Genomic DNA, 16,147 nt, shown 5'->3' with positions numbered 1-16,147 from the left:
GGCGTGAGGTGGGGTGTTAAAGAATGACAAAAGTCCCACATCGGTGGTTAATGAGATGGGTGGACTCCTTATAAGGCTTGGGCAATCCTCCTCCCTTTGAGCTAGCTTTTGGGGTGTGAGTTAGGCCCAAGACCTAATTTAACAGAAACCACTTATTTGTTTTCGTGGAATAACTAATAAAGATGATAATATTGTAGAATCGATCACAAGTCTTTAAATTGCTATCCTACTGTTACTACAGAATAAAAGATGAAACATAACGATACGCGATGATAATCTGTATATGATTAAGGTATGTTTTTCAATTTTTCATGAGGTCTTGGTAACAATAAGTTATGATATGCGACAAAAGATGGAGATGACAAATACATGTTGTATAATTTAAGTTTTTTGCTTATTCTTAATTTAATATTTTTATCAATATTTGCTAAATTACTATGTATATGTATAAGTATCTAGTAGCTATTTTTTTGCACTTTATTAGCCGGTTATGTTATTGGTTTAGAGTAGGATGATGGATTCATGTCCAATCACATCAAAATGGTAAGACAATGGATTCATGTCCAATCGCACCAAGAGGGTAACGCGATAGATTCATGTTCAATCGCATCAAGAGAATAAGATATCGAATTAAAAGTTATGGTGCACTATAATGCGAAGATGTTGGGTTCAAGTCCCATCAATTTAAGGCTTAAGAAGCCTTTATATGGGTAAGACATTGGATTTAAACACCAATGCACTATATTGATGATATATTGACTATTAAAGCAACAATGTGCTTTTGATGAAAATTAGTGAATGTGGTGGCAGTGTATAATATGTTTGAAAGAAGATAATTGATTGAATAATGCACATGAATGTGGAACGAGGTACTAAGTTATTATAATTTGATGTACTTAGATGATTGTGTTTCATTCACGAAGAATGAGAACTTTTGATAAATGCTAAAGATACAAATTCATTCTTTGAAGTAGATGAGGGGTATGCCCACTTTGCTGGCATGGAAAAGGTCGCGACCTTGGTCGTAGACGTGGTATCACCAAAAATGTCTCTAGGCAAACATGTGTTGTAGAAAAGTTCTTTGTTTTATCTTCTGGCTTGTATTGAACAAGAATTAGTGCAATTGAGGCGCAATCTATGATAAATCAGAAGTTTACTGATTCCAATACTCTGATCATTTTGGACATCTTTGGTCTATAATGATGAGACGAATTATAGAAAATTCAAATAGACATCCATTAAAGAACCTAAAGATTCTTTTAAATGGTAAATTTTCTTGTACTGCTTGTTAGCAAGGCAAATTAATTGTGAGACCATCACAAACGAAAGTTGAGATTGTGTTCTCTACGTGTTAGGAACGTATACATGGACATATTTATGGAACTATTCACTCACCTAGTGGGCTATTTAGATACTTCATGGTCCTAATAGATGTTTCTTCTAAATGGTCTCATGTGTGCTTGTTGCCATCTCGCAACTTGGCGTTTGCAAAATTGTTGACACAAATAATACGATTATAGACAGTTTTTTAATAATCAAATTGGTTTATTCAGTGATGGGATCACGACTCACCTCTAGAGTAGAGTAATTGAGAAGAAACAAATTTGAAATTTACTCTCGAAGTATAATAGCTCATATAATAGTAAATCAAAATTTTACTAAAGCAAAATACACATATTATAGTAAACTTGAAGTTTACTAGCTCTAATAATTTGTTAGTTGACATGAATGATTTGTCTATTCCAAAAATGTGCATACTGAGTAATAGACATACATTGAAGAATTAGAAGATTCCTCAAGAATTCTTTTTATTTCTTGTTATCATGATAAGTTGATTGGATCAACTAATGATGGGACTAAATCTCTAAATTCTGAAAAGTATAAAAGATGAATATAGACCCGTTCATCTGCCATGTGATGTGATAAATAAATGCATCAATAAGATGATCACATGTGTGTTTACAATCAACCTGCAGTTTCACATTCGCAAAATTGTTTGTGCAAAATAATTGTGTTAAAAGCATAACTTTAAGAATATGTAATTAAGACAAATTATTACTAGCACTAATAATTTGTTAGTTGACACGAAGGATTTGTCTATTCCAAAGATGTGCATACTGAGTAATAGACATACATTGAAGAACTAGAAGATTCCTCAAGAATTCTTTTTATTTCTTGTTATCATGATAAGTTGATTGGATCAACTAATGATGGGACTAAATCTCTAAATTCTGAAAAGTATAAAAGATGAATATAGACCCGTTCATCTGCCATGTGATATGATAAATAAATGCATCAATAAGATGATCACATGTGTGTTTACAATCAACCTGAAGTTTCACATTCGCAAAATTGTTTGTGCAAAATAATTGTGTTAAAAGAACAACTTTAAGAATATGTAATTAAGACAATTCATCTGGATAATATTGATGAATATCTAAGTCGACATGTGATATTAAATTCCTCAGATAAATAGTCAATCATTGAATGTGAGAACAAAACTGCATGGACTGAAATATAATTTATTGCATAAAAAGTAATTGTATGCACCAAACCAATAAATTATGATCAATTTTCTCTCAACTGGTTTGGTCAGGGACCAAATATTTTCCATCTAATAGATTTTGATGTGTGGTATGATTAATGGATATACTATAATGTACAAAAATGCATTTTCCTAAATAGATTGGAATGTATGTTAGTTTATCTAACATAAGGGGGAGATAAGAAGCAACCAAAAGTTGGAGATGCTCCTATTGAATGTACTTAATTAAAGGGCAGAGTCTACGACATGCATGAAGCATGATAGACCAATTGGTTCTAAATGAAATATTCCTTGAAAAAAAAAGGAAGAACAAAGGATCAAAATAATCATAATAAGGAGACAATGTGCTCTTGAAGAGCTTATGACATAATAATTAATGAAACCTCATGAGAGGGGTACGTACCTGAAAATAATGAAGTGATGAGATCTCAATAAGTAATTGTGAACCAATACAAAATGATAGCTCATTGATGATATAGTTGATACAATATAGCGCAATAGTGTACAATTTATTAAAGCATGTTGGTGTAGAACTAATTATCAAGTGAAAACTGGAATAATGTATCTTGATAAGTGTAAAGCTTATTTGACTTGCAGTCTAGACACTAGAAGATGTCATACATTTAATATTGAATGTTGTCACTTGACAAAATTGATATGAAAATGCTTGAAGGATCCAAAATCTAAAGCATTTGCAAATTTTTGGAAAACTTGTTTTATAATCCTCATATGAATTAAATCAAGCAAGATTTTTTTCATATTGTTATGCAAGTTGATAACTTGAATTAAGCTCTTGAAGAGTTTTCAAAAGGCAATAGATTATTTTCTTAAAGAAATTGAAGTGAAGAACTTGTAGAATTCTTTGATCCTGAAGGATAATTCATAAAAGGAGATAGTTCGAAACACCTTTTGCCAAAGCTTTTCTACACACATGTGCTCCAAAAGAATGGAGACATCAATGTGCAACATATTCGTTCGAGTAACAATGTAGCTGATTTGTTCATCAAGTCTTTACCAATTACAACTTTCAAGAAGATGTTGCACAAGCTTGGAATGCGAAAATTCAACTCTCTGGATTGATGTTCTCATTAGGGGGAGTTAATACGTGATGTAATCTTTTTTGCTTACGAGGTTTTGTCCCATTGAATTTTACTTGTAAGGTTTTTAATGAGGCAGCCTAGATACGTATTATTAGATATGTGTACTCTTTTTCTTAACTAGAGTTTTTCCTTCTTTTTTTAAAATTTTTTTTCTAGTAAGATTTTTAACGAGGAACATCATCTACGAATTAGACATTCAAGGGGGAGTGTTATAAATATAGTGAATGTTTATCTGTTAGAGAAATTTTAAATACCCTAACTTTGAGACCAAGTCAATTTTCCCCTATAGATAAATGGGTTCTATTTATCGTAAAATCATCCCTTTAAGAGAAAAATAAGTCTTATTTGTTCTCCCTATTTTCTTCTCATTGTTTTATATAGTTTCATAACAATAGATATTTTGTAAAAGAAAACGAGTTAAGTTAAATGCATTCTTAATGAGAATTGAATCCACACTATGTGCCTCAAAATGTTTTAGGGGGTTTTTGCAGCTTTGAAACAAGTCATCAATTTTCATTATGGTTTCTCATCTATAAATTGTTATACCTTTGTAGATATTTCAAGAGGTCGAATAACCTAAGAGACCTCTATACTTGACTCATTTACAATCTAAACTCTCCTACTCTTCATTTTATCAACTGAATTTTTAAGTCCGTTAGAACACAATATTTTAATTGTTTTTTTAACTATTTAGTGGTGCATGTAATACAAATGCATACACGTAGATATCCACATCGTTTGAAAATGTCACATAAAAAATTACATATTAAAACTGTAAAACTCTCTTAAACATTTCATTTTACTTTTGTTCAACCAAATTCCGTAATTTTCTACTTTGATTTTCACATTTGATCCCATAATATTTTTTCAATTGAAAATTTCTGAATTTGTTTTTCAATCTATCTTTGCAAGTTTTATAACTTAATATTCTCATATCTCTCTGTTTTCCAATCTATTTTTTATTGTGATCCTCGATTTATTGGATTTTAGAGTTCAGAAATTTTACAATGATTATGGTGTATTTTTAAATTATTTTTTTTTTATGAAAGGGAGGGTTGGTTTGTTACTTGATTAATTTAAGTGTAATATACATTTATAATAGTGTTATGCATTCAAGGAATTTGCAGGGATTATGATGTAATTATAGGGGGGGGGGGATTCATAAATTTTGAATTCATAAAAAAAATATTCATTTTTTTGTCATGAATTGTGTTGGTATTATTCTTATTAGTGGGTCATTAGTGTATATTTGATAACTGAAGAGTTTTTTTTTGACTAATTTAGATAATCCTGAAAAACAAGAGTAATCGTTTTTATCTTTTCAGTAGAAGAAATTTGGAGAGAAAATAAAGTGTGAGCAAAAGATAGTTCAAATTTTGATCAACAATGGTATTGGAAGATATGAAGAAGATGACTGTTATAAAGACCCACAGTGATCGTCATTAGCTTTTTAGAAGAACATCACGCTTCTTTGAGAAGGAGAAACTTTATGCCTCCTTATATATTTGTTTTGATCATAGAGTATTTGAATGAATGCTAAGAGACTTTAACAATAAACTCTATTTTTAATTTTTTACCCAAAATATCATATGTTAAACATTACTCACTTATATTTTGTTGGTAACCTATTACTCTTTACTACATGAAATGTGAAATATGTCTAGCTCCTTAATAACATATTTCAAATGTTTTCTACACGATTTGATCTAAAATCTAATCTAGTTTAAGGGTTAAGTATATTTTGATGGTGTTGGTGAGCACTCAAAAATGACCATCTTACAATTGCTAGGTTATGATTTAGAAAATCTGTCTTTATAAAATATCTTCATATAGGTCTATACTTCTTGAGATTTACAGTTGGACAATGATAATTTCAGTTAGATAAGATTATAATTAAGATTATTACTTAATGGCAAAGAGTTTGTTGTATGTAAATAGATTTCACCTAATCAAAATTGTATTATTTGGTGCCCAACATTACTGGATAAACTTAGTTTTACTCCTTCAAAAGTGATCAAATTAGTGAAAACAATTTGTATAATTCACTAAGGTGACAGTTACAAAAATGACGGGGAAGTTAACAGTACCCAACGATATTAATGAATAAATAAAGACTTATCGAGTAGAATAATCATTCCAATCCCGGTAGAAGTGTTGACAAATCAAATAATTATATCGGAAAAGGCCATATATCGTCTCATGGGACAAGATGAGCTTATCAAGAAGTACAAAGGGTCTAAACATTTGGAATATGACGATTTGAAATCAGACAACTAATTTTAAATAATAACAATTGAAGAATGTCCCAACAACCTTTATCAAAAAACAAAGGACTATGAGTAAATTATTGCTCAATTCACATTGGATTATGCCAAATAGACCCAAAAAAAAGAAAGAATAAAACAGAAATTATAGTCAAAATTAAGATTATACAACGATTAATAAGTTATTTAAGGCATTAAGTCTTAACAAAAGAGACCTCCCAAAAAAACAAGATATTACATTTATGACTAAACCACTTACTGTAATCAATAAAATACATAAACATAATTACTTATTGCTTGGAGACCAATATGCACATCGGAATCCACAATAGTATGGTCTGTTTCATTTAGTAGGATTTTAGAGTTCATTTAGTTATTTTATTTTTCTTTATTTGATAGGTTGTTTCTGTAACGGAAAAGAGTTAAAAATTATCCTTGAACTATTCAAAGTAGCTTATATTTACCATTCATTTGTTTTTTTTATAATAAAAATATCATTTTCGTCTATTTTTGGATCACAAATACCCGTAAGACTAATAAATGTCTACATAAGCCATTTAGATCTCTAGCAAAAAAAGAAGAAGATAATATTGTTGTTAAATCATCGAAAATAGCTTAATTTACCTTCTATTTACTTTTGGTATAAAAAAAATATCTTCTTAATTATAGTTTTTGGTGCATTTAATGGAATCATTTCCTTTTGTTGAATTTTTTGATGGGTTTAATAGAGCTAAAAAAATTTATGCCAATATTAGATTATTTTTAAAAAATTATAGATTCAACTAGAGTCAGAACCAAAATGATTCAAAAGCCACATGTAGAGAGTTATCACTGGAACCAGTGCTGTTAATATGTAGTTTATAAGCAATCTAGGTATATACAGAACATGACAAATGGTTTTACAGTTGATAATTCTGTGAGAAAAAGAAAGACGAGGTCGATGTCGGGATCTGGTACAATCCACAAGAGAAGGTGAAGTAGAATATCATTTAGTCGAGAGTAAACATGGAGAGTGAGTTCATGAAGAAGCTGATGCTAGCGTATATAGATAGGTATTCTTTAGGAAAGAGGGGTTTTCCCTTATCATATTAGAAATATGTCGTTTTGATTTCTTATTTTTGGGCTTTAGCCTAGTTTCTTTTGTTATTTTTTTCCCTTTTTAGTTTTAATTTGTTTAACCAATACATAAAACGGTCTATACGGCCACTATTTTTTCTTTAAAAACTACATTTTTTCAAGTTTGAACGAATTTGAGTATTAGAAAAAGAAAAAAATTATTAAAATTAAGATAATTTTTTAAACCATCACAAAATAAGTTCAATTTAAAGTTATTTCAAATTTTGTGAAATAAATTTTAGTGTGTAAATAAAGTAAGGTTATTTGCAAGTTGCTAAATAACAGACACCTAAATTAAATTGCATACGTTATTAGATAACATACACATAAGTTAAATTGCATTCGATAGATGGCGACATTTACTTAAAGTCTTTGCTAAGTCAAAATAAAGTAAGATTGTTCATTTTTTGATTGTTGTTTCTTAAGAAGGGCATGGATTTGTTGCATTCATCCTTGGTTTCGTAATATTTTCTAGGTAAGTAATAGAAAAAATTGATTGTCAAAAAAATAATATTATAAAATTTATTCGCTCAAATATCAAAATACAATGGTACTTTTAATGTTTCAATTTATCTATCATACTTTTTTTTTATTTTTTAAAATGCCTCTTTTTCTTTCTCTTTCCTTTTCTATTTTTATTTTACTTTTCAAATAATATGTTTAAAATTACAAGATAAAAACATATTTTAATACATTTATTATATTTTTAATTTAAGATCATAAAATTCATTTTTTTTTTCATTCTTCTTAATTTCGCACCAAATTAAAATAGGAATATCTTTTTATTAACGCAACAAGTAACAACTAGATGCAGAGTTTTAATTATGTGTAAAAAACTAAAAATGTAGGAAAAGAAAATAAAAATCACGCGCTGCAGTGGCGTTGGTAAGAAGAAGGGGAAACCCTAAATCAGGAGAAACAAAAAGAGTCCACTCGCCATTGGACATCGCGTGAATTCTCAGTTGCAGAATCGCAGATCGAGTGTGTGTATGTGCGTGCGTGAAACTAAGATACATACAGGTATAATCTCTAACCTCCACTCTCTCTTCTTCCAAATTCTTTTCTTCATCCTTCTTCCCCAAACCCCCCAAAATCTTCACCCTCACCCTCTCCCTCATCCTTCATAGAATCATGATAATCAAATTGTTTGTTTTTGGAGCTACCATTTGTGTTGTGACGCTATGACGGATGTAATTTATTGTTTTTTATATTATATACAAGAGTTTTGTCTAGAGGTAGATTTTGCCTCGATTTATGTTCATTGTGGACAAACAAGGCGATTTTATTTATCACCATATGTCAAAATTGATGTAGTTGTAAAGCCTGTATATTTTGGATTATTCTACTAATCAGAGTCATTTAAGTTTGTTGCACTCAACTAAAATAAGGAACACAAAAAACAGATTATGAAGCTAGAGCCATTGTTTGAGTAATCTAGAGAAGCCGAGGTGCGCAGAGGCGCCAGTAAGGAGGTGTGGAAGGTTGTGGGTTTTTAGGAGAGCTAGATGTAGAGGTAGGATGAAGAAGTATTGGGGAGAGGTGATTAGACAAGAGATGACGTAGCTCCAACTTTCCGAGGACATGATCTTAGATAGGAATGTTATAGAGGTTGCGGATTAGGGTAGAAAGTTAGTAGTTGGTTGAGCGTTGTCGTATTTCCTAGTAGGATAGATTGGTGCATTGTATCTGTTTCCTGATTTTTAGTTTTTTACCGGTAGTAGTAGGTAGCATTTGTCTTGTAGTTGGCCTATCTTACAACTTTTGTTAATCCTTGCTATTTACTGTGTTTCAGTTATCACATTAGTTGGTTATGGTTGTTGCCCCTCTTTGGTATGTTATGTTATGTTTTTCTTATTATTTCTTATATCCTCGTTACTTCTGTATACTCGAGTTGAGGGTCTTTCGGAAACAGCCGCAGAGGTAGTGGTACAGTTTGCGTTCACTCTACCCTCCCCAGACCCCACCTTTGGGACTATTATGGGTTGTTGCTGTTCCCCGTTAGAACTGGATGAAGTAGTTGGCAAATTAAAACAGTTCCTTCGTTGAACACCAAATTAATGCTTCAGATACTGCTCACATGTAAGTACTCAGATGAGAATTACCACTATAGGATAAATGCGTGAAGATTTGGTTATATTCATTTGGGAGACCTTTCTCTTCCTCTGTTGCATAGAAGTTCCCTTATTAGCTTTAGCACCATATCACTTTGATTCATATGTGCAAATTCGGCCTTCCAATACCCAAAGACTCATTGGAACGAAAAATTCTTGAATTTTAATTGAGCTATGGTATTATACTTTGACCTTTTTGTTTATTTGGTTAAGAAAATTTCTGCAAGAGGCAATGTAACAAGAAGTTTGTTCAATATGTACCATGATATTAATGATCGCATTACTGCTATACTGATTTGTTTATACATCTATTTATCCATTTTCTTTTGTTTTTGGTGGCAAAAAGTTGTGAACTTTGGATTGAGATCAATTCAAGGTTGTGCTTTGCCTTTGTTCATTCAAAGTAATGGTCATATGACTAGCTCCAAGTGTATGGTCAAGCGGTTAATGAAGCTGGAAAGGACCATGGGAGACTGGCGCTCAAGTGCTTTTTTACGTTGGACTCACCTTTGAACGACCTCTCCATTTCATTTTACGTGATACACTTTCCTTATTAATCTATTTAAAAAAGAATATTTGGAGATAATTTAACTTTGAACTTCCCATTTGTCGTTAATGACGTGTTTTTATTTTTAAGACCACAAATTTCAAATGTTTTTCTTTCTTAAAATCTGTATTGAGTCAAACACCGACATAAAATGAAATGGTGGGAGGGGGAGTATTTATAGTCAGTCAAGTGCCGTATAGAGCTCTGCATGAGAGTGGAGGGGGGAGGGATAATTCCCCCATCGGCCATCACAGAGATGGGGAAGAACCTATTTTATAAAATCTGCAGGTTGAATGTGGTTAGATTTCAAGTAAGCACTTCTGATATATAGACTGTAAGCTGCAATTTCAGTCGCTCTCACCTGCAGCTGGAGTATACCATTATATACCCTTGTATTTCTGTCTAAACTTGGAGGAGGCATTTTATATTCAACTGATACAAATCCCTAATGGATCGGAGGTGGTCAGGGTTCTTCATCTTCAGGTAGACAGAGCTTGATGCAGATCCTTTGTGTTATGGATCTTCATTTACCTCTAAAAATGCAATAGGATCACTTTCTATGTCTGCTGTCTGATAATTCTGAGCAGTTATGTCTTCTCGTGAAGTACCTGTAGGACATGATGAAACCTGATATATGGAAAGCTAGTTGAAGGTCATCATAATGTATGAGCTGTTGTCACTTGTCTGCGTGATAAAATGGATGATCTTGAACTCAAAGTTTTCTGATATTTAGGCCACTTAGTAAAACCCAAAACTTTAATGGAATCACGAGTTAGCTGTTGACAATTCTTAGACTGTGGTTAGACTTAGAAGAGTGGTGGAATGCAGGAAGAGATATTTTGGGCTGCTTCTTGTATTTTCTGTGCTTATTGAACAAGAATTAATTCTCTGTTTCCATAGCCCCCTTACTGCACAAGTTCTCCTCTAATTTTTCTTGACGTTCAGGTATCAGTAAAAGAGAAATCAATAGGCTTTCAATTGTTTAGCAGCATGGATATCGATCTTCGTCTGCCTTCTCAAGACCATGATAAGGAAGAAGAAGAAGAGGAACAAAATGGAATTATAAATATGCTTGACAATGAAGAAAAAATACATAGTGATGACGGAATGCATGGGATGTTGGTTATTGAAGAGAAGATGCATGCAGAAGATGGAGGGGATATGAACACTCCCATAGGAACTATGATAGAGTTTAAGGAGGATGTGAACCTTGAACCGCTGGCTGGCATGGAATTTGAGTCACATGGTGAGGCTTATGCCTTTTATCAGGAGTATGCTCGGTCGATGGGATTCAATACAGCCATACAAAACAGCCGTCGCTCAAAGACATCAAGGGAATTCATTGATGCAAAATTTGCATGTTCTAGATATGGAACTAAACGGGAATATGAGAAATCTGCAAATCGGCCACGTAGTAGGCAAGGAAACAAGCAGGATCCAGAAAATGCTACTGGTCGGCGAGCATGTGCAAAGACAGATTGCAAAGCAAGTATGCATGTGAAAAGAAGGCCCGATGGGAAATGGATAATTCATAGATTCGAGAAAGAACATAATCATGAACTTCTACCTGCCCAAGCTGTCAGTGAACAAACAAGAAGGATGTATGCTGCAATGGCAAGACAATTTGCGGAATACAAAAATGTTGTTGGTCTGAAAAGTGACACAAAAGTTCTATTTGACAAAGGTCGAAATTCAGCAATGGAAGGGGGAGACATAAGTGTTCTATTAGAGTTCTTCATTCAGATGCAAAATCTTAATTCCAACTTCTTTTATGCTGTTGATGTGGGTGAAGATCAACGTGTAAAGAACTTGTTCTGGGTTGATGCCAAAGCCAGGCATGACTATGCAAATTTCAGCGATGTTGTCTCTTTTGATACTACCTATGTCAGAAACAAATATAAAATGCCCCTGGCTCTTTTTGTTGGGGTCAATCAGCATTTTCAGTTTATGCCACTTGGATGTGCTTTGGTCTCTGATGACAGTGCATCAACATTTTCTTGGGTAATGCGGACATGGTTGAAGGCAATGGGCGGTCAAGCTCCCAAGACAGTGATCACCGATCATGACCTGGTATTGAAGTCAGCCATTTCAGAGGCTTTGCCATTATCACTCCATTATTTCTGTTTGTGGCATATCCTGGGAAAGGTGTCTGAAACACTGAATCATGTCATTAAACAGAATGAAAAGTTTATGCCTAAGTTCGAGAAATGTATTAACAGGTCATGGACAGATGAGGAGTTTGAAAAGAGGTGGAGAAAACTAGTTGATAAATTTGATCTCAGAGAAGTTGAATTGATTCATTCACTGTATGAAGATCGGATGAAATGGGCCCCTACATTTATAAGGGATGTAGTTTTAGCGGGAATGTCAACGGTTCAACGATCAGAGAGTGTGAACTCTTTCTTTGACAAATATGTACATAAGAAAACCACCATCCAGGAGTTTGTAAAGCAATATGAATCAATATTACAAGATAGGTACGAGGAGGAGGCAAAGGCAGATTCTGATACATGGAACAAACAACCTGCTTTGAGATCCCCATCACCATTTGAGAAGCACTTGGCTGGGCTTTATACACATGCTGTATTTAAGAAATTCCAGTCTGAGGTTGTGGGTGCAACTGCTTGTGGTCCTAAAAGAGAGAAGCAAGATGAGATAGTCTTAACATATAGAGTTCAAGATTTTGAGAAGACTCAAGAGTTCATTGTTACATTGGATGAAATGAAGTCAGAAATATCTTGTATGTGTCATTTGTTTGAATTTAAAGGCTACCTTTGTAGACATGCATTGATAGTTCTCCAAATATGTGCTGTTTCCTCTATCCCACCACAATATATTTTGAAGCGATGGACAAAAGATGCGAAGAGCAAGTACTCTATGACGGATGGATCTGAAGATGTGCAGTCAAGGTTCCAGAGATATAATGAGCTATGTCATCGGGCTATGAAATTGAGTGAAGAAGGGTCGTTATCTCAAGAGAGCTATAGTTTTGCTCTTCGTGCACTTGATGACGCGTTTGGGAGTTGTGTAACTTTTAATAACTCAAACAAGAACATGTTAGAAGCTGGCACATCATCAGCCTCTGGTCTTCTCTGTATTGAAGATGATAACCAAAGTAGGAGTATGAACAAGATAAACAAGAAGAAAAACAACTTCACTAAGAAACGGAAGGTATGTTTTGAAGAGCAATCATGGGACTGCTTCTTTTGTTTTCTATGTTATCTCATGAAGATCTCCTGGTTGCAGGTGAACTCGGAGCCAGATGTTATGGCTGTTGGGGCAGCAGACAACTTGCAACAAATGGTTTGCTCTGATACCTTAGGAACTTTTATTTATTGCCGTTTGATTTACATTACTGTGTTCTTACTGGTAAAATTAAAATGAAGAGGTTTTTCTTATTGGTGAAAGTGGGAGGAGGTTGTTTTGAATGCTATGTGTATGGCTGTTCTTGAAGCTTAACTTTTTAGTTTTTTGGTCACCTCCAGTTTCTTATTTACTTCATTTTTATCATTTTCTGCAGGACAAATTGAACTCCAGGCCTGTGACTCTTGATGGTTATTTTGGCCCGCAACAAAGTGTTCAAGGAATGGTATGATCTGCAAGTATCTGGACTTTTTTCCTTTACTTAAATGTATATTGGTGTTTTAAGTTTTTGGTCTTTTGCAGGTACAGTTAAACTTGATGGCACCAACTCGTGATAACTACTATGCAAACCAACAGACTATTCAGGGCCTTGTATGTAATAGCAGTTCACAGTTTTAAGGCTGAAAAAAATGATATGGACTATTAAAATAACAGTTGTGTTTTCTCTTGCCTTGGGAATGTAGGGACAGTTGAACTCTATAGCTCCTACACATGATGGCTATTATGGTGCTCAGCCAACAATGCATGGGCTGGTATGTGGTCTCTTAGTGTTAGAAGTTTTTGAGGCAAATCAACTAAAAATTTTGTTACAATTTCATCTTTATTGTTGCAGGGCCAAATGGACTTTTTCCGCACTCCAAGTTTCTCATATGGCATTCGGGTTAGTATGCTACATACTACGTCAATAGAATTATTATTTTTTTGGGGTCAACTCATTACTGGAGATGTGTACATTGTGAAAATTATTGCTGCATTCAAATTATTTTCTACATTTCATTATGTAGTTTATGTTGATAATTTGTTCCATCCCCATCTTGCTATACTAACTTAATCTGGCATGGGGCTTAAGGGTAAATATTAGATAATCTAGTATTTTAGAAATAGAGATTGATCCGTCAGTGAAGATGAAATATTTTTATGAGTTTGGGATTTTACAAAGACAAAAAAGAAGTGGACTATATGATTACTTCTGGAAATAGTATAGTTTTCAAATGCAATACTAGCCTACTAGGTGAAGGCATGGAATGATTCTGTCTTACCAAATTAGTCAAAATTTTGGGAAGGATTAAAACAAGTGTGACAGTATTTACAAAAACGAAAAAAGGAAAAAAGTTGGACAACATTGATTGTGAACATATATTTGTGGTTACTGTTCTCTATAGTTGAGTTCTACTAAAAAGTTGGTTTAGTGATAAGAGCGCAATAAGATTTGTGAATTAGGCGTATTTCGTGAGTTTGTAGGTTGCAGATATAAGACTAATATTTAAGTGGAGAAGGTTTGATGGTCAAGCCGATTATCAATAGTGTTTCAAACTGTGCACCAGTTGGCCCTTGGAAATTTTTCGGTTATCCAAAAAACAAATGAGTTACTTAAAAAATACCCATTGTGGTAGCAATCTATGATCGACCTAGTCATTATTAACATCGATACAACACTTAGCCCGACTACCCTTCTTGGTAGATGCTAAGTTCAGCCTCACAAAGTGTAGCTTGACTCAACCAAGATCAACACCTAGGAAAAATATAAGTGTGATGGGAAGCGTTAGCAACACAGTTGTGGAGTTTAATTAGGCCAAACAACACTTAGGATAAAGGCAAGGCCATAGTCGTAATTGACAAAGGCGATGGCAAGAGTCCAACTTGGGGTGACAGTAAAAGACCGACCCATGATGATTGCAAGACCAAGGGTGATGGTACAAGGTCAACCAGTCTGAGAGCTTCACAATGAGAGAAAGGTTTTACCTGCATAAGAGAGCACATTTGTTCAAAAGTTGTTCGAACTTGGGGCAGCTTGAGGTGATGCCAATGGTGAAGCATGCAAAGCAACAATGTGGCAAGCAAGGGTGGAGCAATGCACTTGGGAGTTGGGACAACAACTTGTAGCGATGTGGATGCTTAGGGAGAAGCATGCAAAGCAAGTAAAACAAATGTCATGTAAAGATGATATATTGCGTCTAGGAGGGATATAACTAGGGCTGGGCGTTCGGTCGGTTCGGTTCGGTTTGTAAATTTCGGTTCGGTTTTTTCGGTTTTCGGTTTGGCAAAATATGAAACCAAACCAAACTGAAATAAATTCGGTTTGGTTCGGTTATTACAATTTCGGTTCGGTTTATTTCGGTTTGATTTTCGGTTTAACCAAATTTAATTAATGCGGCATGTGGGTTGTGGCATCTGGATTATTTTGTGCTGGCCTGAATATAAACTGATCAAAATTTGACTTTCTTGGCCTTAATTTGTTTCACCAAGTCTCAACTTTCACGTCACAACTCACAAGCCTTTTACTTGAAACTTACCATATCATTGACTAAAATATCTAAATAAAACAGATAATTCTTGTCCAGCAGGCAGCAACATTAACAAACTAGTCGAGAATAAGAATAAAAAGGCTATCAAGATTCAAGACTCAAGAGTCAAGCCAACAACAGTACAACACTAGAAAATTCAAAAACTTGTGCCCAACACCACTAAACTGAAACGTCCAGCTGCCAGTAGACTGAAAAGTCCAGCAAGAGAATAGTCGGGACACTGTTGCCTCTTGTATCATAAGAACACTGCATTGACTCTGCGGAGATACCAAAAACACTGACACTGCAAAAACAATTGTACAAATTTAGCATGATACAATAATGAGCTTGAAACTCTGTATAAAGTCTGGAAGCAAATTACAGACAACCACTGACAACTTTTTTTTCATCATATTTTTTTGTTTGGATGAAGAGCCAACCACTTACATAATAAATGTAACATACAGAAGTAGAAACAGGAATGAACATACACTTGCTGTTAGAAAAGTTTAAATTAAACGAAGAGCTGAAGACAGTTTAAAGAATGGAGTGAAACTGAACAACGTAGTATAGTGACGAACAGTGCAAAGAATTCAGCATCTGTATAATATATAAAACTATCAAGCAAGTTATGTAAATAAGTTCTTTACTTACCCATACCATGCATCACTAGTTGATAGTTGAACTTACAAGTTGCAACTATATATCAATAATACTAGATTCAGTCCCACTACAAGCAAAATCTAAAAAAATATGAAAGAATTTGTTAGTTGTTAAGAAACATAAGTAATAAAATTATTTTCAATATAATTAATA

General features: G+C 33.7%; 1 protein-coding gene across 5 annotated transcripts in view; it reads left to right on the top strand.

Annotated features, from left to right (window-relative positions):
- Positions 1-7,874: 7,874 nt before the first annotated feature.
- The window catches only part of LOC102598983 (protein FAR-RED ELONGATED HYPOCOTYL 3), a 15,375-nt gene continuing 7,102 nt past the window's right edge, over positions 7,875-16,147 (top strand). Inside the window, exons 1-7 of one of the 5 annotated variants that reach the window (XM_006357811.2) lie at positions 7,875-8,045; positions 10,629-12,854; positions 12,930-12,986; positions 13,204-13,272; positions 13,350-13,418; positions 13,511-13,579; positions 13,660-13,707. In XM_006357811.2, the coding sequence (XP_006357873.1) occupies positions 10,674-12,854; positions 12,930-12,986; positions 13,204-13,272; positions 13,350-13,418; positions 13,511-13,579; positions 13,660-13,707 (2,493 nt within the window). In that variant the 5' untranslated portion in view covers positions 7,875-8,045; positions 10,629-10,673. Of the gene's footprint in view, positions 8,046-8,065; positions 10,167-10,628; positions 12,855-12,929; positions 12,987-13,203; positions 13,273-13,349; positions 13,419-13,510; positions 13,580-13,659; positions 13,708-16,147 lie in introns of those variants that run through there. The other 4 variants (XM_015313651.1, XM_006357808.2, XM_006357810.2 and 1 more) reach the window with 4 other exon arrangements.

This window comes from Solanum tuberosum, unplaced genomic scaffold (assembly GCF_000226075.1).
Source record: "Solanum tuberosum cultivar DM 1-3 516 R44 unplaced genomic scaffold, SolTub_3.0 scf00250, whole genome shotgun sequence".
Classification (NCBI taxonomy): domain Eukaryota; kingdom Viridiplantae; phylum Streptophyta; class Magnoliopsida; order Solanales; family Solanaceae; genus Solanum; species Solanum tuberosum.
Note: the sequence above shows the minus strand (reverse complement) of the source record. Positions and strands in the feature narration are given on the sequence as shown.